Here is a 27,119-nt window from a genome sequence, read left to right on the forward strand (position 1 = left end):
ATTTCCTGTGCGATATCCTACTGACTGCGCCAATTACGACACTTCGATAAGCCGTTTTTTTAAAAAATGAATTACACGCTGAGAACAATTTGTTTAATACTTCACAATACAGAATATTATTACAAGTTTAACAATATTAATATGTTTAATATTAATATGTTTTACAATGTGATTCGTTGGCGTTATGCACGAGAGCTTAATAAGCAATATTCATTAACGTAACTTCTGATTCTTTGACGAGTTTTCTGCTCTACTAGCACCTACTTCACTCTTAGTAGCTGGGCCGTTTTCCCTTAAACGAAAAGTGCGCCTAGACTGGAGGGGAATTTGAGAATGTGAACATCCAAATAATAGATCTTACTCGAATACTTTAATGAGAAAACAATACTTAACAAAAAAATTACTCTAACTTATGGAAACACCTCCCTGTATATTTTACAATAACATGGTCAAATTTTCAACGAAGCAGCATTGCAGGCACTTTTTACCTTGGAAGTGAGAAATTCGTATCAGCACGAATCATAATTATTTGTCTAATAATCAAGTTTCCATTCACATGCAAGTTTTCCTGTACACTAAATGCTCTACTTCACCCGAAATAAGTACTGTCAATGTTTTCAAGGCTTTCGTTTGCTTTGCCCCAACCTCGGGTCCGCTTCCACTTGAGGTCGCTAAACTAACTTTCCCGCAATCGTGGGAAATCTCCATTTTATGAATGATCCCTTTGTTGTGTCACCTGAGTCTATTTAGATGAAAATAGGTCGTTTCAGCAATAACCAAAACATCGTTTGTTTTGTTTAATTGTAAGGTTTTATAATATTTGTGAGTACTTGAAAGTGTTTCTTAGTTACAGGGTGTTCTAAAATTGAAATACTTCATATTATTTTCTTTTTTTTTTCACATAATCTCTAAAAGGTTCGTGTTTATTACAAAGAGCTGAATCAGTCGTATTGTTATTTATTTGTTCTCTGAATAAATAGTTTATATATTATTTAAAAAAATAAGTTTAAATAGTTTTTTGATTACAAATGATTTCATTACTCAAAAGCTAATAGAAGAATTGAATATCTAGCTTTTCTCATGAAACCAATGACAGATTTCTTGATTTGATGACGCACTGGCCTTGAGTGTAGTTTCGAAGTTTGCGGTTCTCAAAAGCAAGGTTTGTGGTCACCTTTGATATATAACTTAATATTTATAACTCTGTTAATTGTATGAATCAGTAGATCACCCATAAAAATAGTATAAAAATACTCTGTCTCAACCGAAAAGAATTTTCTATCCCAAATTGTCAAATTTCACTGAAAACTGGAACTGAAAAAACATAAGCAACTATAAATTTCAATTATTCTCAATAAACAATGAGCTTTTAAAAAGAATTTATTCATTTTTTTTTCTATGCATGCTATGTAATTTTGTTGTTTGAAGCAATATTCCATAATTGCAACAAGTTCTCATCATCCTCATTCCATAGTTCCTCAAGTAATTGCCACCCATACACTGCTGTAATCAAAACATATGTATTTGTTGGATCCTGCTGATTTGTATAAGCTCCCATAACTAGCGACTGACATAATCTTGCAGCTATGCACAACTATAATAGAAAACGTGAATTATAATCATTTTCTGTTTAATAGGATGTAAATTTTTTTTATATTAAGAATTAATTCAATTTCACTTTATTTTATTTTTAGGATGAAACCCTATGGAAATTGATTAATGAATTAACTCAATTTTCAATAAACTCATTTATCCTCGTTAGCTCTAAAGTTTCATGACATTTTTTGGAGCTTATCAAAATATTGAGTTAAATCGCTGGTTGTTTGTAATTGTATTAGTATTAATACAGTACAATATTTTGTTGGAGCACTTTCTGTATTTCATTGATGCGATGAGAAGGGAAAATAATTTTCATTCAAATATTTATGGTTTCCTTTGGCAACATCCACTAATATTATATTTTTCTGATTGAACCTATAAAAATTCAACGTCATTCGTAGCTGTCTAACCTATATTTAATTAAAAAATAGGAACTACTGAATTATGGTAGATAGAACTCTGTGATCATTCTAAGTTACCCTTCTTAAGATACATGTCGCAATGATATTAAAATAAGATGCATAACAGCAGCTAGAACATTTTTATGCTAAAATGTATAATTTGAAGTGTAGTGAGAACTTGGTTATTCTTAGTGAACGAAAAATTTTTGCATTCAATATAGAGCTCATTAAACCTTCAAAGAATTCTGGTTAAAATCATAGCCATATAAATTTTTGTGGCGAATATGAATTTACTCATATCATTGAAATTATTTTTTTTTAATAAAAAAAAATGATTAAAAGTTTGACAACGGTCGATAACTCCGTAATTATAGAAATTATCTAGAAAAAGTAAACAAAAAATTTCACAACGACATATTCCTCACCTGTTAAATAAACCGATATTTGCTTGAATTATCAAACATATACATGTATTTCGTTATATTTCAATTTGTGTAATCCTCGTTTTTACAATATTTAGCTATGTATTATTTGTACCTTTTTCCAAAACTAATAACGAATAGTTGATGTTACTATTTAAAGAGTCGAATGCCCCTTGACACTGTAAATCTGAAAGAAGCTTATAATTCGCCAGACACTGTGTCAAAGGTTTGACAGTGTAAGAATTTTTTATATAGTGTAAAGGCCGTCTTTTCTCTATCGCAGGTATCCATTTATAGTTATCAATATTCACTCTTCAAAACTAACATGGAGAATAATATGGCTCCGGACAGATTTTTATAGTGGAATATCACTAAACAAGAGCACTTGTTTGAATGTAAGACAGTCGCTCTTGACAACGAACATATCGAGTATAGTTGCTGATAGGTCGAGGGGAGATAAGAGAACATGGCTTGCAATTTTTTTGGATAGACGAATCTGCTCTGGTATCTGCGTTTGAGATCGAATTTTCAAAGTTGTTTACTGCGGTATTGGTATTTTGTAATTGTTTGCCTTTATATTTTATGTTTGCCTTTTTCTTATTTCGGTGAATTTTCTTCTATAGATTCAATTAACGCCTATTATCATCTCTATATGTGATGTCAAAATCATCATGGGAAGTATCAATTCGTGGCAGGTGGTAACTGTCGTCTTCTTCAGTAACATCACCAAGTATTCTTCTTCACCATAACCACCGGGGAAACCTAGTGATAGTGAGTGGTACAACTATCATATTGGTCATTATAAAATGCTTTATTTCCTTGTTAATTTCCCTAACAGTAGAACCTGCTGGGCTTCGGTCCCAACATAAAGAATCCGACTTCGGAGGTACAAACGAAATCATTAGCATTTCGAGTTTCTAAGATCGTCACAATCAATACAATAAGAAGAATCCATTCTGCAATAACAAACAATGGCTTAACAGAGAAAATAATAATGTAGAAATAATAAAATTAAATAGATACAGAGCATTTCTTAATTATGATTATGGAAATATAGAAGAAAATTATTTTAATTCTGGAATAAATTTACTATTAAGAATTGTAGGGTTTATTATTGTTTTATTTGAATATTTTCTATATATTTATTGGTTGTAATAGACTATTTGTGATTTGATTACGATAAGATACAATACCCAACCTTTATGAATGAACATTCCTCTTTGCTCATAGGTCTAACTGAAACGTAACCCATGAAAACATATCCACCTGCCCCAATATCCTTAGCTAATAGTATCATATATGTCATTGTTATAGCCAATTCATATACATAAAATCCTATATGACAATCACCATAATCAATGATTGCTTTTACTTCATATTGTCCTTTATCAGTTTTGTCGACTATAATATTTTGTTCATTAAAATCTCCATGTATCAATCCCCTTTGAAAGTTTTTTGAGCAAAGCAATAACTTTTCTTTGAATTCATGCACTATTGTTGTTATTAATTGCTGTTTGTTGGAATCATTCACTGCAGACAATAGATGTAATATTTCTGGTACTGATTCCAGCATCCACAGCGATTTATAATTTTCGTATGCTGGATGTTGGAAACTCTGAAAACAAAAAGCTCATTGTGAAATCCGACTATGAACAAATCCACTTCTTAGAATTATCGAAATAGAAAGAGTCTGTAGAGGTTAACTATTAGCCGGTATAGGATTTTGTGTGTGCTCTAACGTCAACATTCAAGGTAGATCTAATAATTGAAGACAGGAAAACAGTCAAAACTGTGGTGTCAGCCTTATAAGCTCAGTAGACATCTAAATATGAGAGGGTTGCCAGAGGAGTGTGAATTTTCTCGACCAGAGCAACATAATATGTTACTCTGATAGTTTCACGGCGTTCTGGGGCAATAGCTTTAGTAAAACCCAGTAAAAGAGCTGAAGTAAGTCTCTAAGCTAACAGACTTTGTAGGGAAGATGAAGCTGGAAAATGTGAACTTGGTTTATATTATTGCAATAGATATGGAAAAGTCACAGAAAAATCTATCTATCTAAGGAGAGAGGGGTCAGGCCTTCTACTCGTTAAACGAGCCAACAATCAAATTCTAGATTATATGAAATACAAAGGCAGGAAACTATAAGAATCAAAACTTTTAATGTGCAGGTAATAGAGCTGAAACAGAAATACTCTCAAAAATTGAGAAAATGAATATTAATATTATTGCGCTGAGTGAAACCAAAAAAAAAACAAATTAATAAAAGATATATTATTTCAAACAAAATGTAATAAAATTTAGGATAATTTTCTCTAAAAACGATATCCAATTTCAATGGGAATTTAATATTGTCCATACCAATTCTTCTGAAATCACATTCTTCTTAGAACAGAATATGATTGAGATTTTGGCAATTATCTAAATTCAGATTAATTTCATGTAATCAAAGTTGATCTCAATCATTGGAGTTAGTTTCTGAAATTGATGACTCTGATAATTTCCATTTAATTATTTGATAATTTTATTCTGAATTGGGTTTGTGTGTGGAGGTTGTGAAGAAGGTCCTCAGCTATGACCTTAAAAATAGCTACGCAGTTCTAAATGGCAACGTTGTACAGAATTATTGAAGTGAGACCTGAAAAAGTTTGCTGGTACTTGGGTTTGCATCATTTAGCCGAGGAGAAGTGGGTTAAAAATTACATTATAATTTTTTTAATAGATTTATCTCTTACCTGAAAAGCATTGAAAGCTTATTACAGCCGCGATAAACTGTTATTACACTATTTAAATATACGTAAAATAAATATTAGTGAAAATATAAAAATTTTATCTTTAAATCATAATTAAAATTGTTAACGAAATTTAAATTGAAATTAATTCTTATTACCAATGTATTCCAAGAACCGAACCCGAATGCGACAATCAAATGATTCCAAAAAAAGGATTTGTTGTATACATTATTTTTCTACTTACTCTAGGTGTTGTCCCTTGAAAGCTCGCCTAGTCTCCTTCGCTATTGAAAATAAAGTAGAAAGATAAATTGAACGTTTGGTATTTTTAGGAATACTATCTCCAGTTAAGTACAGCGAGGGGGCAACTCCAATTCTGTCAGTTTTTAAGAAATATGGAGACACAAGAATATGCGGAGACCTCAAAGTCACAATTAACCCTATAATCGAAGTAAACCAGCACCCTCTCCCGAGAATTGATGACCTTTTTAGTAAGCTACAGGGAGGAAAGGAGTACTCGACACTTGAACTTTCACAAGCCCTGTAATTGATAATGAGAGTAAGGAATTATTAACAATATGTACACATTAAGAAGTGTACTTTCTTTCACAAAAGCATAAAATATTTAGGGCAAATCATAGACGAAGAGCGTTTGCATCCATCAAAAGAAAATATCGTTGCCATGATAATGCTACACCACCAAAAAATGTTGAAGAATTACAATCATTTATAGGTACTATAAATTATTATGGCAGGCTTATAAGGAATATGTTGACATTATTATATCGTCTACGATCTTCTAAAACAAACTGTTAAATATAAATGGGGTTCAAGACAAGAACAGACTTTTAAAGAAATAAAAGAAATGTTGAAATCTTCTAGTTTTAAGTCACTTTAATCCAGATTTAGAGCTAAGGCTATCGATGGGCGCTTCACCTCGGGGCATAGGAGCTGTGCTTAGCCATCTTTTTCTTCTGGTGAGGAAAAGCCCATAGCTTTTGCTTCCAGATCATTGTCGTAAACCGAAAAAAGGTACCTATCAGTAATCAGTACCTACATTTAAAACATTTCAAATTTATAACAGATCATAAGCCTTTATTAACAATTTTTATGAACATAAAAGCATACTGTAATTTACAGCGGGGCGGTAATCCTATCGGGGTACAATTATGTATTTTATCACATTATGTTTGTAATCCCATTAGGCTATCAAATAAAAATAATAATTTGATGAAGACAAGACTGAAATAAACTATTGTTATCTCTTATCAAAAAATAAAGATATTTGTTTAAATTTTGAAACTATACAAAAATAGGAGCAGCTAATAAAATTCCTCAAAAGGTAATGTTTTTTATCGAAAAGTCGATGATATATCCGTAAAGGCATATTTCGTGAAAAGATTTGAATTTGACATAGTTCAAAATTGTACGATGTGGATTCACAGAATATTTAATTCCAAGCTCGATAGGCAACAAGTATTACAAGATTCACATAAATCCCACATGGGAGCTGTTAGAAAGTTTAGCTAGAGGATACGTATGGCTTCCAACTTAAGATTTGGAAATTGAAAATTTAACATAAAAATGTGACGCATATGTTTTACATTCAAGTAATGCTCCAAAGGCGCAAACATCTCTATGGCTATGATCAAAAGGACCTTTGGAGCGCATTCATATAGATTTTTTTGATTTAAAAAAAAGTTATCTTGACGCTTATACAAAATGATTAGAAGTTTTAGAAATGTCCAGCATTAGCTCTATCTCAACTTCCTTAACCTCAATTTAAGTTCTTCGAAAGGTTTTCTCTACTTTTGGGTTGTTAATTACTTTAGTTTCAGATAATGGTAGACAGTTAGTGTCAGACGAGTTCAAAAACTTTTTAGCAAAAAACGATATCAAACACGTAACGAATCCTCCTTACTCTCCAACATTGAATGATAAATAGAATAAAACGCTGTCCAAACCATAAAATCATCTCTTAAAAAGGCTTTAGCTTTAAATGCTGAAAATACTAATCTAGTATTGTGCAGGCTCCTCTTAGATTATAGAGTCACTCCACATGGTACAACTAGGGTCAGCCCTGCGACTCCAACTAGATTGTCTACCATTTTACCTGCTGATAAGCATGCAATTTCGAAAGAATACCTAAATGTTAAGTAAAAGGGTGGAACAAGCTCAAAATAATAATAAACCAGAATTCAATGTACAAAGTGTAAATATAGATAATAAAGTTAGTAATGGTGGGGTAGAATTAGGAAATGGAAATAAAAACGAACAAACAGTATATACACCAAAATCTAAGGGTAATGAAAATTTGAAGAGTAATGAAATTGTTGCAGAAGAGAGAAGACAAAGAAGGATCATAAAACCTATTGTTAGACTTAGATACGAAGGAAATAGTTAGAATTTTAGAATTGCTTAATTTTATAAAAAAATTTTTTGGTATATTAATTTGTTATTATAGTAATCAATTATAGAAGGGGGGTATTGTAGTATAGTATAGAAATAATGATATTTAAATATCCCGCATTAAATTTAATACATATTAATATATGTAAAAATTTGATTTATTACTATTTCCGTTAGGCAGATAGGCAGATAGGCAATTGTACCACGTTGTAATTCATTCCTTATCTGTACATTGAATAAACGAGTTGACATTTTCGACTTAGTCTTTTATTCAGAACCAGTGTTGTAACCATCTAAACTCAGCTATCCAGTTAAAAAATGACATGTCTGAAATCTTGAATTAAGCTGGATTTAATCTGCGTAAATGTATGTCAAATGATCCAGATTTTCTTTTATATAAAATTTTCTTAGAACCATTTACAATGAAAAGGGAAAAGGAAATGGAAACTCTAGGTATTTTCTGGAGCCCCACAGAGGACACTTTGAGCTATTCATACCAGGTTTGTAAAACACAGTTACTTGTTACAAAACGTTACACCTCAAATATTGACCCTATTCCTAAAGTTCTTAAAGAATTTATTACATTGACATATACTTTTAATCGAGATTTATGGAAGAATAGCTATATTTTTGATTTATTTTCTAGCTATAGTAAGCTAATTATAATAATCGCCAATCTTCTAATATTTTAGAAGAATCTAAATGCTCAAGAACTGCATCAAGGAGTTATCGAAGTATCCTACTTTATAAGAGTTGTACAAAGCTGAGGTTGCTTTGTGTTCTTTAGTTCAGCATGAATGTTTTGAGTATGGAATACATTATTTAAAAGCTGGAAAAAGCGTTTTTCTACGACCGTGCGTTTTAACCCACTTTCCCGCACGCATTTTAGTTTTGAAAGTGTCACTTTCCCGCACTAGTGCGGGAAAGTAAAATTAAGCAAATTTTGATCTTTTAGATAGTTTTTTACTTCGGAGGTTAAAACTTGTTACTACAGGTAAATAAATATTTTCGAAATAGTCCATCAAATAAAATTTAAACCTTTTCTACCTTTTTGTAGCATTTTTAATTTTTTGAAAATATAAAATAATAAAGATATTTTTTATATAACCTTGTACATTCTTCAGAGGAGTGTCACAAAACAACTATCAAACCACCCGGGTTTGATAGCAGTTGCTATAACCCAGGCGTGTAATTGTTACTAAAACGTCAAAGCTGTTCAAAACTTCTTGGAAGTGACCGAATAAGTACAATCTTCTTCTAAATTAAACCACATTAAACCGAATCCGATAAAATAATATTAATGGATTCATCCGACGAAGGACTTCCCGAAGCCATTTTGAAGGCTGCAAATAAAACTAATTCCGAGCTGTTACCTGCCAAATGACTTAAAACCATTGCCGTCACCGTCATTGTCATCTTTATGCGACCTGCAACCGATGCCATTCTTATCGACGTCATCTACCTTCCAGTTGAAACCAAATAACTCCACTGGACCGGCAATTCTTACTAGTCTACAGAATGCAACAAATTGTGTTTTCAATATTAATTTTTATAATAATTAGTGGTTTTTTGTTAAAGTTTTGTATATTATTATGTTTGTTGGAATGAAATAATTTTTGAAAAATGGGTTTGTATATACGGTCGTAGAAAAAATAATGTTCCTAACTCTTGCGTAAAGTGTCTTTCCCGCACTTGACCGCTTGCCCGAACTCCGCTCCGTGTCGTTCGGGATAACTGCAGTCGCGTGCGGGAAAGTATCACTTTCCGCATTTGCTAGGAAAATAACTATTTTATATCTAGTAAGCATTTTAGATTATCTCCAATGTTAAATGAAATAGGTTTAATCCGAATTAATGGCAGATTAAAGCATTAACAACTGAGCTTTAATTGTAAATATCTCATTATTTCAGAACCATCCACCACCATATTTAAAAGACAGTATAATTTCAAATATGTTTCTAACTCGTTCCCAGCATGGAGCCGGTTCAGTTCGATATACTTCTCTATAAACCGCGAAATTCATGGAAAATTGAAAAGGTCTTGGAATTCATTTATTTTTGTTTGTTCACTTATTAGAATTCTAGAAAAGTAACCAAAGAATTTAAATAAATTATATAGATAGTTGGAAAGTCTAGTGTTTACATAAATTGAGTGAATGACATAGTTTATAAATTCACCCCACCGATAGAAATACTGTATAAAGAAATAAAAGAAACATTATGAAACACAAATTCTGGATTCTCAACGGTACGAAGTTAGATTATGTACTTAGAAAGTGATTACATGTTACATGTGTAGATCTCATTACTAGTTTGATAGCTGAGGCATTGCTGGTCATAACGTTACCTACTTCAAAGAATCAAGGAATTATCTTAACAGATTGTGCTCTTTGGTTCATGACTGTGCAGATAATTATCGGGTTTATTTCAACGAGAATAAAGTAATATGGCATTTTATACCCCCTCTCTCGCTTCCCCCACTTTGGTGGTCTTTGGGAGCCGCGGTGAATTCATGTGTGTCCTAGGGAATACAAATCTCGATTTTGAAAGTTTCTGCACCATTCTCACACAGGTAGAGGCAATCCTCAGCTTACGACCATTTATCCGATTCTAACCGATGATCCTATGAATCTTTGAGCACTGATAGCTGGACATTTCTTGATTAGCCGAAGTTAAGTTGCATGTCCTTAGGAACACCTTAGTAATTCTATTGCAAATCGTCTACACTATCTTAAATAGCTCTTGCTTGCTTGAAGCTCCGATTATCTATACTCCTTTTTGCAAAGATCTAAGTAGTCCTTCCGCAACAAAACGTAAAGATGGGAGCAATGTTCTTTCTTCAATCCGATGCTAAACCATCGACCAATTGGCAGTTAGGGTGCATGATAGGTCCACATTCACGAACAGACAATCTATAGCGAGTTTTTTTCCATAAAATCCAAAGATGGGATTTTCAAGTGTGCAAGTGGCAAGGTAGCACTCCTATGTGTGTCGTGTGATTTAGATGCCGAAGCTGATGCGAGATTTTGATTTTTATGAAAAGTCCGCGTAAAAATATTTATGTGGTTTCATCTATTTTTTTAAATACTGCATTTCAAAGGCGGTGGCATGTTTGATCGCAATGTTAATTTAATTTTTGTGGAACTATGTCACTCTGTTCAATTGCGGTCCTGTGCCAATATATGTAACTGTACCCTTATCGATGATCATATATATTACAATTCTCAATTGGAAATAAAACTAAAATGGAATTTGAAGCAGTTTTTCATTGATTCATTGATTCAATCATATCAATTGTCAGAAATTAACATAGGACCAACAAAATCAGTTTCTTTTGGTAAACAGTACCAGACAAAAAATCAACCAAATCAACCATATTTAACACCTGTGTAAGAGTGTATTCGATTTTTAAATGGATTTATTACAGTTTCTCAACTTTTGTATATCAATACTAATAAAATGTTCTCTTATCCTCTCTTTAATTTTATTTGCAACTACAGAACTTTAAGGGGACACATAAAATATCTATCTTTGATAATCTCCGCAGTCAAGCTAGCCACATTCCAGAAAAAGTATTATTTATGTTGCGTGCGAATAAGGTACGAGTGATGAACTGGAGCACCTTTTTCATATTCATCATATTCGTTGCCGAATATTGAATTTTGAAGTTGAAGTGACAAATAGTTCTCAAGAAAATTGAGATATACAACACAATTCAAATCAAAGGAAAAAAAGAATTTTTTCACAATTACGTGGTTTCTAACGGTACCAGACAAAATATTTATAGACAACTTAATTTGTCTATGAATTTTTCCAATTTACCATTGCTTGTGGAGTAATAATAACAATATCTGTTCACCGGTCCATTTTTGTGAAAAGTAGTATTGATATAGATTTGATCGCATTGTTAACCCCATTAACAGAAAGCTAATATGCGAGGATAATAGATGTCTATCAATTCTTGGTGTAGTTCAATATGGTATGGGTCTATTTTATACTCGTGAAGTATTGAAGAATATTCACAGTCGATTTTTGATAACTTTTTCTTCGTTGCAATAGTTTTTGCCATTCGAGTATTTTATATACGACCATTACAGTACGAACAAAGTGATTCATCAATATTTCAAACACTCATGTATTTGGTTAACTCTGTTTATACTACTGTTCATATTTTTTAGATGCAAGTACACATTTTTTCTAACTTCCTCTAAATAGTGAAGTTAGATCTGATCATTATTTCAAGAAAACATTTATGATTATGATATTTCGCTAAATCATGTATTAGAGTTTTAAGGATATACTAAATGCAAAAAAAGGATGAGATATTAGCAGATTCAAGTGAAAAGGAAAATTATAACTTCTCGTTTTGTATAATGTTCAAAAATTATGGACGATGATTTTTGTCACAGTTATTTTGAGAACTAAAATTTAATCCAAAAGTATCACAATTATACTGCTAAGCTCTTTATAAATTCAGCTAATAGGTTTGACATATAAAAACAGAAAATTAGCACACATTGGCCAATTAATTCCGAAGCTCTTACCGCCATAGCATTATCCATGTTTGCGGCAGATCTACCAATCTCGTAAAATAGGTTATTATTCCATGTGATTTCAGCTAACACAATACCTTCCATGAATTTCAGAGCTCTCACTATGTGACTGCCACTCTTCAATTGGTATTTTTCATAATACTGGCCGCTTTTTGTTTTAATGGGAGTTGGGCATGGAATTCCATTTTTCTCTGAAAGTTTGGAAATATGATAACTGTAACTATGCATAGAAATTTGGGACACTTTCTCAAATAAGTTTGCACAATTTTTGTTTTAATTTTATCTCGAATAAAGTTGTTTTCGTTGGAATTTAAATCAACTTGGATTATCATTTATGTATTAAATTGAAGTTATAATTACATATCAAGTCGAATTATCATACTCTATACATCTTTGTTACTTCATATGTTCACCATCGAGAACACTGTGAACACTAAACTGATCAATGCTAATTTTGCGTCAACTGATAAGCTAACCGCCTGGACCTTTAACTTTTGGCGGGTTATGACTTAACTGTGTGTGAGAAAAGTATAATATTGGCGAGATGGGTAACGAATGTTTAGGGTTTATCTTGGAGGATTTTAAAGGAAATGTTATTACTATTGACACTGCTAACACTAGTACAGAGCGAGGTGGTTCCAGTTTTTTGGTAAACTCTAGTCACGTTCTTGCTATAAAACAGTTTGAACATTTTTCGAAATTTTTTATATGTGTAATTCAAGCAAGGAATTTCTTGTTGTGAGTGGGTGTGATAAATGAAGTGGGAGAAATCGTTCCGCGAAAGTTTTTCTATCATGACATCACGAAGTGATAGTGATTACTTTTCAACCATTTCCATTGAACTGTATGGGGTATTCGCCGTACAGATGGCTTAGGAAGGAATCTAAAGCTGATAAGACCAGATTACGTGAATGCCATCAACATATCATAGCTAACAGCTTGGCCGTAGAGGGAGGATAGTGCTTTATTTTCAAAATGGTTGTCAATACCTCTTCATATAGTCATAAGATGAATAACCTTTTTAAAGCTATCAATTATGGAATTGTCCCCGTTGGCCCCATCACATATCTACAGAATACAACAAAAACTCACAGGAACATATACAAACTTCCCAAATTTCTCATATCTACGATATTCCGATAATCCACTACGACCCATTGTCAGTGTCCTATGTAAGTCAAACCAATTGCTGAACAATCTTAATTCTAAGTAAAAATTTCTTCATTAAATTGATTCCACTGAACATTCTCATGGGCGAAATTTCAGATACTTAAGTTCTCCTACCTAATCAAATCTGTCAAAGATACAATTCCTTATGAACACCATTGAGTATATAGAATTCCTACATAGGCCAAACAATCTACACATTTCCGTTAGGGCAAAGGAACACTTAGTCTTTTACATATTCACTCCACCCTAGCCCAATATGTGTCCGGTATAACATGACAGGAGTTTGAATACTTGATACAATTATAATCTGGCCGGTCGGTAGTGAGAGCAATAAAAACGCGTGATCGGAGCATGGGATGCTAGTGGTACCTTTTATAACGATTCGTATTGGCTGAAGCAATGTCTGAGAAAGTCAAGTTCACACAGCTGCACCTTACATTAATGTATTATTATTATATTCTAAAAATTTTATATCAATAATTATTTTAAGCTTTTGTTTTATTATGTTATTTATTTACTTTGATAAAAATTAAAAATCAAACTACATTTCTAACATGCGCTTTTACAGTAAGAATTATGTGACTGTATAATAGCGCATATTAAACATGTACTTTAGTTTTTATTATTCTTTAATATGTGGTATTATAGTTATGTTATACTGAAGAACAATCAATTCTAAACGCGTCATTACTTTAATACTTTTAGAATTTTGACAAAATGCATCTGAGGATACAAAGCATAATAAATATTTATTATTTATAAGAACTGGAGCGATTTTCCTCATTGCATCCAAGTTATTGTTTTTATTGTAGTTGCAATCTTTTGGTTAGTGTGGGTAAAAAAAATATTCCAAGACTATAATGTTTACAAATTGGATAAAAGTGGCACTGTTTTTAAATTCCACCAATAAAACGCTAAGACGACAAGAGTCACAAAACAATTACGGTTAGGTCATTTCCATCCCTAAAAATACCGATAAGTTCCTTCACATCACGATCTTGCACTATCTTCGGGGAAAATTATTCTTCTGATTTATCAAGGTCGTTCATGTAATAGCTGCGAGAACTAGTTCTTATTAGTCCAAAGATATGTCGTTGATGAGATGGCCAACGAGAAAAATAAAATTGTTTTACGATTGCCACTTTACCATTGTGAATTCAACCCGATTGAACTCATATGGGCACAAATCAAGGGTGAGCTGGCAAGGAAAAACACAACATTTAAAATTAGTGATGTCCAAACTTTATTTACTAAAGCTTTAAATAATAATAAATAATAAACCTCTAATAATAAATTTAAGAGCTGATTCGTCCTCGTCGGAATCAGATTCCGATTTAGATTAAAATAAAAATTCATCCGCCCTTATATCCCTCTCAACCTCCTTTTTTGAAAACAAAGAATTTATTCAGGAAAGGACCTTGTGTTGTTTATAAAGATTATTATTATTATTATTATTATTATTATTATTATTATTATTATTATTATTATTATTATTATTATTATTATTATTATTATTATTATTATTATTATTATTATTATTATTATTATTATTATTATTATTATTATTATTATTATTATTATTATTATTATTATTATTATTATTATTATTTATAACGTTGTGTATGGTGTGATTCAGGCTTACAATTTCTCTCTTACGCACTATGCACGTGATTACTCTCTGTAATGAGCGGCCATACTATAGTCCCAGAGGTATGTCAGGTTTGTGTAGTTTTTGTAGACTATACATTTTAGAGGGTATTTCAGTATGAATTCTCAATTTCTTTGCATCTGTTGGTGAAATAAAAAGTTGTTCTCCCCAAAATCCCATAATATTATTATTTTCATTTCGATAAGAATTTGGGCGAGCATTTTCTTGATTGGTTGACCGTGCTCACGTTGGGTAATTTTTAAGCCCAAGAAAAAAATAAATTTCCTCTCATATCAAATCGAAAGCGCAGTTGTCTAATAATTGAGTCTAATACTGACTAGCTTGTTGCAGCCACCAGCCTATCATCAACGTACAGCACAATGATGATTTCGATACTCTCAGTATGCAGAATAGATACATAAGGATCCTCATGGCTTTGCTGAAACTCAAACCGGGCATGTAATTATCGAAAGTCTTATTCCAGTAGCGCGGAGCCTGCTTTGGACCATATAAACTTTCTTTGAGATGGCAAACATGTTCTCAGTTTGTTTCATAAAGATATGTCTTCGACATTACCGTATAAGAATGCGGTCGTCACATCAAACTGCCGCAGAGCCATCCTCTCAACAGCTGTTATTGACAATCATTTTCGAATCACTTCCAGCCAAGCAACTGGACTGAAGTTGTCTGCATAGTCAATGCCAGGTCGTTGCACAACCTTTTATAACCAATCTTGCACGATATTTGTCAAAACTACCATGAAGATCAGAACACAACACAACGCAGTTAGTCGAACTGGCGCCCATAACCTGATGTGATTTTCATGTTTTAATATAAATATATAAATTCAGACCGACACATGGTTTTACAGAGTTTTTAATAACTTGACAAAATAAATACATGCGAACAGGAATACATGTAGCAAACTAAAAGTATTTACTCTAACATTTCGAAGTCAAAATTAATTACGAGGATAAAACATTATGTTTCGTTGTTATTTCATATCGTGTATATTATTACATGACGATTGGCTCCAAATGTTTTTCTCACCTAATACATTATATTTCTCATTTCTTCGACCTTTTTCTAATGGTTCTATTGATAAAATAGCTTGATTTTTGGTATTCTCTAATTGAAATTCTTTTAAAAACATAAAATCCTGGTGTTTCGACATATATCGGTTTTTATCAAATTATAATTTGACGTTGAAAATTTTCATAGTTATATTAACCAATAGATTGTATTGTTATTGTAAGATGTTATATCTTTAAATAAGTAGCAATATCCAATTGAATTATTCATAGCTACATTGAAATGTATAATATAGAATTATATTTTACTTGAATTTATTGGGTCTTTATAATTGATAACTCTTTTGTTGTTATATATGTGAACTATTAGTAAGAATCCTTTTCTTTTTGTATGCAAGTCTATTTCAAGAATTTTTGAATTTTTATAATTGAATGTACGTTTTTTTGTTTTTTTTTTTGATATTTCATAATTGGTAATGTATTGGTATGGTATTGATGGCTCTTCTATCTATTTTCCAAATGACATGTCGGTCCTATTGCAAGGTACTTGTACTCTTTTGTTTTGGGATGTTTTAAAATTTTAATTCAGTGAAATATTTTGATAATGTATTATATTCTTCATTATTTGTCTTAATATTTATTAAAATAAATAAAAAAAATTTGGAATATCCTTCAAAAAATTGCTGAATAAAAAAAAACGTGAAAATGTTTTTACTCAGATGCGAAAAAGATAACTTCATTCTTTTTTGAATTTAGTACTCAGTACTCTAATAAGAAAAACTAGAAAAAGAATTGAAATATATATATCAATTAAAATATGTAAACTAATTTCAAATAACAGTGTACAAAAATTTTAAGAAAAATGTGGAGAAGATCAGAATAACTTTTTACAAATATGCAAAAGCAGAAAAAATAAAATCAAAATGGATCGAAAATTTAACTGATACTTAAATACCAAAAAAGTGAATAAAGTTCAACTTTAGGTTTCAATTTTGCACAAAACATTTCTAGAAAAACCAGTAACAAATATCTTATGAAATAAATACAGCGCCAATTATCTAAATACTTTTCTTGAATATGTTATTTATCATTTTTTCCGGATAATTATTTTCTTTCAATGCAGTTTTTGCTTTTTGAATAGCTAAGCATCTAAATTCAGGATCTAATAGATGTGTCCAACGATCTATCAGCCAAACTTATAATCACTGATCTTTTTTGTGACATAGGATGACACGAATTGAAGTTTAAATATCTTGAGGACCAGGTTGGTTTTGTATACCATTCCGTTCTTATGTTATTGTTAATTTTATATAATGTGACATCAAGAAAATTGATTTTATTATTTTGCTCAACCTCGATTGCAAATTGAAGTTTTTTTTGATAAGAATTGAATTTTTTATATATGTTTTCAATTTGATTCTTTAGTACAGCAGTAATGCAATCATCTACATATCGAAAAAAGAATGGAATATTTATATCAAGTTTGCTTAGGGCAGTTTCTTCAAGATCTTCCATGACCAATTATGCTATAACACTTGAAATGGAAGCCCCCGTAGCACAAGTATAGAGAATGCTGTAGTGAAGCTCTATAACTTTTATGAATTCGTTTTGAGGTTTATGTCTTGTATTTTTTAATTTTGTTCCATTTTTTCATGAATGTATCTTTTACAATTGCAATAGGAATATTTGTATAAAGAATCTACATCTTCGAAATGAATACATATTCGTCAAGAATTTTTACATCTCCAAATATATGGGAAAGAGAATTTTTTTAAATGGTTTACGTTCATAAAAACGAAAAAGCTACTAATGATAAAAAAGACCTAAATAATTCAGGTGAAATTGATAGCTGTGATTTGGTTCTGAGTACTGGTTATATGTTAAGGAAATCACTGGATGACGGTCAGAGACACCTCCATTTTCCTACCAGACACGTTCTCAGTTTAACTGGTCCCGTTTATTTCGTTGAATCCTGAGGCTTTGTTCATTTCATGAATGAGTCGGTTCTGTTCCACTACATATATTATATTGCCCCGCTACCAATACAGTGAGAGGGAATTCTACATTCGCAGGATTCGCTCCAGGTGGGAGGTCCGTGAATCCACGCGGGCTTCTTTTTATTATTATTTCATTCGTTTATAATTATTATTTTTCCAAGTCTTAATTGATACTTACCAATGTACATAAATGAAATTACAAGTGTGAGGTAGCTATTTCTATAAAATAGTTTAATTAAGTAAAATATTCTCATATCCACTTAGTTATCATACTCAATATGACAACTTTTTTAATCAAAAATTCAAAATTTATCCAAAAATCTTATTGGTGGCTTATGTATCATTTACATCCGGTATATAGAATTCGTGATTATACATTCTTTGAAGTTCAAAGAACTTAACATTTAAAAGTACAATGTTAACTTTTATAGTGATGTTAAATATCAATACTTACTCAAATGTACTAACAAAAGTGACTGTGCTTCAAATATTTCAGGATTATTCGAATCGATTGAATTAATGAATTTCATAATAATCTCATTCCCCTCTTCGTTTTTTATATGGAAATTTTTATCATCGTAACCATTTAATTCCTTAACTGAAATCACTTTTTCACCATACAATTGCCAAGCAATTTGTTTTACTTCATCTTCACTCAAATTGGCTTTAATTGGTATATGTTCCAAAACATGTACACGCGACTCCATTCTTATTTAAACTAACTTAAATGGAATAATTTTTGAACATATTGTTAAGATTATTTATTATCTCAAGCTGTTTATACAGAGTGCGTGTCTAACTCTTATATGATAATAACAAATGAGAATGAAAATTTGGAATATTACTACGATTTGGTTTGATTCTGATGTTCCTGAGATTATAGATAGTTGTGAAAATGATCAAATATCTTATAAAAGATGGATGCAAAAACGTCATACAAATTTTGGCTTGAAACAAGTGGTTGATAAAGGAATAGATCATTCCCTAAATGATAGGCTTGAATAGTTGGCAGATTTCCTACTGGCGCCTCAACTACCAACAGGAAATAAACTTCATGATAAACACTCAACACCAAAAATGAAATATGAATAATTGATATAGTAGACTAAATAACGATAGTAATAGTACTACGTAACTGTTAACTTGTTCTGGCGTAAGTTTTCCAAAACAATCTGAATGATTTTCTGTGGTTACTTGACATCGGTTTACTAGAGCTTATGCAATTGCTCAACTATTTCTATTGATTTACAATTGTATATTTCATTAATATTAAGTTAATTTGCTACACGCTATATATGTGTAGTATCTAAAAATAGAATTGTTTGTATTAAGATTGATGTCAAATATAGTCGAATGGAGATAATAAATGAGACTCGTTGATTTTACCACAAGAATTAACGTATATCCCAGAAAGTGCTTGTTTATTCAAGAGATGAGAGATGTTTAATATGGTTGCACCCTTGTTACTGGAGGTAGTTGAATTATTCTTCTTGCGAAGGTAGAGGACACGGAGATTAAGGATGAGGAGATGTCATCCAATGGAGGTCAACAAAAACGGGACTAAGAAGAAATATATATATATATATATGTATATATATATATATATATATATATATATATATATATATATATATATATATATATATATATATATATGTCACCTACGCCATTGCCTTTAGGTGGACAGTATATTGTGCTGATTAAGAACTTATTTTATTGTAAAATTGCTTAGTTTGTGTTTACCAAAAGATTATTTAATTCACGTTTGTAATAAAAAATATTAGTCTTGTAATTGAAGTTGTTGGTAGAATTTATGTTAGAAATAAAGTTAGTTTTTAAAAACACGGTTCCAGTAAATTAAAAGTTAAGTGGCGCAGTCAGTAGGATAGTCAATCGGAAGTTAAAGCATGTAACATTCGGTTCGTTTCTACGATTTGTTGACTATTCGAACAAATAAAGTTTAATTATTGGAACTCTTAGTTGGGCGAACTGAGTAACTCAACTAGAAGATCTGTGTTGTGCTAGAAACCGGAAGAATCAAGAGGATATTGGTTGTTCCTGTGCAGTCCGAGTCAATGAAAAGGATCTTCATTCTATTGCTGTAAGTGTTTTTAATGTCATATAGAGGAAATATTAATTATTTACTTGACACATCTGACGATTCTGACTCAAATACTGGTTCAAATAACTCAAATTCAGGCTCAAACTCTGTTAATACTAAAATAAAATTTAACTTAGCATCACCAAAACTTTTTTCTACGAATAATTTTAATAAAATGGCTACTCCACAATTACCTATTTTAAAAAAAGAGTATCTTGATATGATACCAGAATTTGATAGAAACAATGCATTACTTCCTAGGTTTATAGATATTTCAGAGAAATTAGTAAGTAAGGTTTATAATACTGTGGATGTAGGGGATTTTCAAAATGAATATTTGATGTCCAGCATTTTAGCAAAAATAAAAGGTGAAGCAGCCATAAACATTTCTTCTTGTACGATAAGAACTTGGGAAAATCTAAAAGATGCACTTCTTAATACTTACGCTGACAAAAGAGATATTTACACTTTAAATATAGAACTTTCAGAAATGAAACAAGGTAATGAAACGCCTTTCGAATTTTATAATAGAATTCAACATTTATTAAATCTTCAAATTTCTTATCTCACGACACATTCTAATGTTAGTGAACATTTAATTTTGGGTAATTACTTTAAAAATTTGGCTCTCAGAGTATTGCTACGCGGTTTAAAAGAATCTTTAGGCACATTAATGCGTACAAAAAATCCAGAAAATTTGAATATTGTATTAAATGTACTTACAAATGATTTTCAAGTTTATATGACCCAGAATAATCATTCGAAAAATGTTTTTTCATCCTTGAATACGCAAAATAATTCACATAAAAATAAAACCAATTTACAAAATAATGTGGCAAATAAGCAGCCACCTCCTAGGCAAAATTCTATGCCGAATTATCAATATACTAATCGAAATTCCGCACAAAACCCGCAAAATCGTCCATCAACTTCTTACACTCCTTCTAATAAGAATAATACAAACTTTTCTAATAATGGTCAAAACGTCTTTAAACCCAATCAGAACCAAAGATTTTCAAATCCAACTCCAATGAGTATGTCTACAAGAAATACATCTAGACCCCCTCAAAATTATCAAAATAGGTTCCAACACAATCCGAATCAACCTAGAAATTTTATCTCGGAAGAACTCCATAATATAGACGATTCTGATTGCACTAATGATGAATCCGATAATTTTTTAGAGACACCAGCCTCGGAACCAAACCAAACATTATCGAATTGTTAAACTTAAATAATTCAGAGAGCGTGTTACCCTATATAATTTTATAATTTTTCCAGAACAAAATCTCAAGGTTTTAATTGATACTGGTAGCACAAGATCCTTTGTGACACCAGCAGTTGCTGAGAAATATTTCAAAAAATCTTATGTCAAAAAACCCTTCCATGTAAAATCTGCCTTTGGTAGCAGTCAACAAAATTTCTGCACACTCATTCCAATCCCTAAAATGTTTAATTATAGGAAACCGCTCAATTTAGAATATTGCGTTTTCAAATTTCACGATCATTTTGATTGTTTGTTAGGATTGGATAATTTAAAAATACTTAATGCAATTATCGATTTAAATAATAATTTGCTTATGACTCCTTATAGTCAAATTAAATTGAATTACTTTGATATTAAAACTGGATCCACGAATTGTATAGTAGTGCCTCCACGTTGTGAACAAGTAATTAAATTAAATATTGAAAATGTAAAAAATGGTAATGTAATTATACCATATACACGAATTGGGAAATTAGAAATCCCTGAATGTTTAACAAAAGTTGAAAATAATATAGCTTTATGTACAATTTTAAATCCTTCAGAATCCAACTTTCGAGTAGATTTAAGCCCTTCTATTAGTGCTGAGACATTCGATGAATACGAACAAACCCTCAACCCAAATTTTAATGAAATTCATTGTGAAAATGTTAAATTTGATGTTTCGAAAGTTAGAACTGAACACATGAATTCCGAAGAGAAACAATCTGTATTAAAATTAATTCAAGAGTATAGTGATATTTTTCATGTTGAAGGAAATCAGCTCACCTTCACAAGTAAAATAAAACATCACATTAAAACTTCTAATGAAATACAAAATCATACAGGTATCCTGAGATTCACCGAACGGAAATTCAAAATCAAATACGAAAAATGTTAAGTAATAATATTATTAGACCATCCAATTCTCCATGGTCTAGCAACATTTGGATAGTCCCAAAGAAGCTAGATGCTTCTCAAAAGCCGAAGTTTCGACTCGTTGTTGACTATCGAAAACTGAATGAGATCACAATTGGAGATCGATATCCATTGCCAGATATTACAACGTTACTAGATAAGCTTGGACGTTGTCAATATTTTACAACATTAGATCTCGCTTCTGGCTTCCATCAGATCGAAATGGCTGAGGAGGATATTGGGCACTATGAATATGTGCGCATGCCTATGGGTCTGAAAGGAGCTCCTGCAACCTTTCAAAGGGTCATGGACAATATCCTAATGGGTATACAGAACGAAAAATGTTTGGTGTACCTTGATGATATAATTGTGTTCAGTACTAGTTTACAAGAACACATCACAAATTTAAAAGAAGTATTCAATAGATTAAGAGAATCTAATTTTAAATTACAAATTGATAAATACGAATTCTTGCGAAAAGAAGTAGCATATCTGGGATATATTGTCACGCCAGAAGGTGTAAAACCGAACCCAGATAAAATTTTAGCAATTCAAAAATTTCCAATACCAAAAAATTCAAAACAATTAAAAGGTTTCCTTGGACTCCTAGGATATTACCGAAAATTTATAAAAGATTTTTCAAAATTAACTAAACCATTAACTATTAGACTGAAAAAAGATGCAATTATTAGCAATTATTAATGTAAACGATTCAGATTACGTCGAATGCTTTGAAACGTGTAAAAATCTGTTGATGACTGAACCAATACTTCAATATCCAGATTTTACAAAACCCTTTAACCTTACCACAGATGCCAGCAATTATGCTTTAGGTGCTGTTCTAAGTCAAGGCAAAATAGGCTCTGATTTACCTGTGGCTTACGCCAGCAGAACCCTAAATGAATCAGAATGCAACTATTCTGTAATTAAGAAAGAACTTCTTGCCATAGTTTGGGCAACCAAATACTTCCGCCCCTATCTTTTTGGCAGAAAATTTACAATAGTTACCGATCATAAACCACTCCAGTGGTTATTCTCACTTAAAGATCCAAGTTCAAAACTTGTTAGATGGCGCTTGAAACTTGAGGAATATGATTATGATATCGTATACAAAAAGAGTGCTTTAAATACCAATAGCGATTGTTTATCCCGATTTCAAATAAATATCAATGAAACTGAATTACAAGAACCTCAATGTCCTAAAAAATTACTAGTTTATATGGACAAATTTAATAAAAAACTGCCGACGATAATGTATCGCTAATAGTTGAAACAGTTAACGAAAGTAATAATAATGAGAATGACGACGAAGATATAACTCTTCATACAAATGAGGAAAATCCTGTAATTGGTATACCAATTTCGGAGTCAGCGATAAATGTTGGTAAAAATCAATTAATATTTTCGGAAGTAAATTTCGAACCAGCCGTACCTACTATTATGAAACTATATGAAAACAAACAAAGAATTGTTGTTCAATTATCTAAAAACAATTTTGAGCAAGATGTCATTAATTTCGTGAAAGAATACATAGTACCAAAAACTAAATATTTTATTTATTTCGAAGACCCAATTTATGAAAAATTCAGTGTCGTTCTACAAAATCACTTTCAAGATTCTCAAATTGACTTTGTTAAATGTACTAAAAAATTAATAGATGTTCCTTTAAATGAAATTAAAGAAGTGATTCAAAATTACCAAGAAGGTAAGACTAATCATAGAGGACTAGATGAAACTGAAAATCAATTAAAAGCTTTGTATTACTGGTCAAATCAAAGAGCATCTATACAAACTTTATAAACGAATGTGAAGTTTGCCAGTAAGCAAATATGATAGAAAACCAATAAAACCATTTTTAAATATTACCCCCACAGCTACTAAACCTTTCCAAATTTTGCATTTAGACACGATAACCTTAGAAAATAGTAAATTTCTTACGATAATAGATTCATTTTCCAAATATGGTCAAATGTATGAATTAAAATCTAGACAAGGAATAGAGGTAGCTCATAGTCTAATTAAATATTTTACACACCACTGTATACCAGAACAAATAATTTCGGACAATGGAACTGAGTTAAAAAATTCTGTTGTAAAAGAACTATTAGAAACGCATAAAATCAAAATTCACTTCATAAGTTCTCAACATCCAGAATCGAATGGAATTGCTGAAAGATTTCACTCTACGATTACTTTACGCATTATTAGCCTATAATAATAGCGTTCATTCTGCAACAAAATTGAAACCAAACGAAATAATTACCGGACACATAAACAGTAACACACCTTTCGATATAGAAATTGATCAACAAGTAGTTAATAATTATATACAAAATCATAAAGATAAAATGAAAATTTTATACTCGAATTTAAATAAAAAATTACAGGAAAATAAATCAAAAGCAATCTCTAAAGCAAATAAAAGCCGTGAAGAATTACCAGATACAACACCCACTAAAGTGTATGTACGTAATAAACAGGCACAAGGTAAAACCAAAAATAAATATAAAAGTGAAGAAATCAAAAGCAAAAATACCCGACTAAAAACAGCTAAAATCGGTACTAGACACAAAAATACTTCAGAAAATATTCATCTTTCAAACATAAAACGTCCTAAAAAGCCTCCTTATAAATTTATTTTAGGTTCGTCACCGCCGGAGACGCAACAGTCAATATAAAAGATGTTACTTATAACTTGGGAATACTTCCCATAAATCTTGGATATGCCAAGCGGCAGAAATCCAGTCATACTTTTGTTCATTTTTATAATGAACTACTCGTAGAATATAATAAGTTAAGTATACAATATAATCACGTTAAATATAATATTTCTAATAATACATTTTTTCATTCTGAAACAGAAAATATTATAAATATAATAGAGTACACTAGGAATAGCGTAGAAGAAAAATTTGATAACATTAATATTCATTCTACCTTAGATAGACCAAAGAGAGGGTTAATTAACGGTCTTGGATCAATAGTAAAAACAATTACAATTGGACTCTGAAGATGGAGAAAGAATTAATTCAATTATGGAACATTTAAAACAAAACCAAGAAAACTTGCAAAATCAAATAAGAATGCAATATTCTGTTAGTCGCCAAATAATTGATAATTTTAATAAGACAATTCAGGACATTCAGTATAATGAAAAAATATTAAAAACGAAAATATTTGAGATAAGAGATATTCTAGATTTTCAAGCAAATGCGGAAAATATTAAATATTGGAAAGAGTTATTCAACGAACTTCTTATCACATTCAATGTAATTCAAGACATTTTAGAAACGGTTGAAAATTCCTTGACCTTCTGTAAACTTAGAACATTACATCCAAGTATTATAAAATCTCACGATTTATTTATAGAGTTGCAAAAAGTGCATTATTACTATCAAGCGGAATTACCCTTTGAATTAAAACATAAAAATATTTTAGAATTTGAAGCCGTCATAGACGTAGTTTGTAAAGTAGAAAATAATCAAATTCATTATTTTTTATACCCATTAACTATGATATTTTATTTAATCTTTTTATATGTTACCTATACCTACAGAAATTGAATCAGAATACGTAACATTAATACCTAATTCAAAATTTTTACTTAAATCAAATAATGTCATTAAACTTCTAAATGACATTTGTACTCGCGGCAATATATTTCAATGTCCTAACCATTTGCAAGACAATAATAATTATGGATGCGAAGAAAACATATTGCTAGCAGGAAATTCTACATATTGTCAATATACAAAAAGACCAATTAACCAAGAGTTAATATTTCAACAAAAAACGTTTGGACAACCTTTTGTACTAAATGAATTAAATTTGAAATTAAATCAATTACACGTTTCTCCAATGAAGATTGGTTTAAAAAAATTAAAATTAAAGGATATTCCAAATCAACTGGTAACGCCAATATTCACGGATAACACTAATTTTCACATACCCAGTATTTGGACTATTCATCTTTATATAGCATTGATATTGGCCTTCTTGTGGATTTTGTATAAGAGGAAACATTCAGGAAGGACAAGTAAGAATCACCCGCAGTCAACAGAAGATGGGATCCAGCTTCCAGGAGAAGCTTCCTTCTAAAGGGGGAGGTGTCACCTACGCCATTGCCCTTAGGTGGACAGTATATTGTGCTGATTAAGAACTTATTTTATTGTAAAATTGCTTAGTTTGTGTTTACCAAAATATAAAATATAAAAGAAGTAATATTAAAAATATAGGTAACATGAAATTTAGAACAAAAATTTCACAACATATCTTTGTTTTATAGAAGTTTTGATATATCATTATAAAACAAAATAAACTAAGAATGGCATTCATTATTGGCACAATTAGTATTTTCATTTAGATTCCCCTAGTCTAAGAATCAAATAAAAATAGAAGTAACAGACTTTTTTATTAGAACAACTGCCACTATAATGGCATTTTGAGGTACATAATTTTATGCCTTTCCAACAACTACCTTTATCAGAGTTGCAACCACTTTTACAACCACATCTACTACATATAACCCTACCCTACGTATCTAGAGAATATTCTTCAACACACTTTCGCCGAAATTTCTGTCTCTGGAACATCTTTAGGCAAAATAAATCTTAGCACACTGTGAATGGGTTTCTTGAATATAGTTGATCGATAAAACCTTTTTTGTTCCCAATATATAAAGGCTTGAGGCCGTTACTTCAATCACGGTAGCAAGTATAATTTTTTCATCGCTACAAGGTCGATCAACATCTGGAACTCTGACTCATACAGTGTGACCAATTGCAGCTATAGGAAATTTAGCGATTGATATATACAACATTTAACTTGTATCTTTTAATTACTTTCTCAAGTTTCCCATACTCCTCATCTAAGGTGAAAGTTGATTTGAGCTAGCTGAAG

The 27,119-nt window shown here is 31.0% G+C and overlaps 1 protein-coding gene across 1 annotated transcript; it reads right to left on the minus strand.

The window, feature by feature from the left end:
- Positions 1-403: 403 nt before the first annotated feature.
- LOC130440500 (hydroxylysine kinase) lies at positions 404-18,692 on the minus strand. The gene is made up of 4 exons (XM_056773689.1): positions 18,413-18,692; positions 12,104-12,303; positions 3,621-4,037; positions 404-1,594 (listed from the first exon to the last, which is right to left on the minus strand). The coding sequence occupies exons 1-4, from the start codon at positions 18,663-18,665 to the stop codon at positions 1,406-1,408; spliced, it is 1,059 nt and encodes a 352-aa protein (XP_056629667.1). The 5' UTR covers positions 18,666-18,692; the 3' UTR covers positions 404-1,405.
- Positions 18,693-27,119: the final 8,427 nt, after the last annotated feature.

The sequence above is a fragment of the Diorhabda sublineata genome, chromosome 2 (assembly GCF_026230105.1).
Source record: "Diorhabda sublineata isolate icDioSubl1.1 chromosome 2, icDioSubl1.1, whole genome shotgun sequence".
Classification (NCBI taxonomy): domain Eukaryota; kingdom Metazoa; phylum Arthropoda; class Insecta; order Coleoptera; family Chrysomelidae; genus Diorhabda; species Diorhabda sublineata.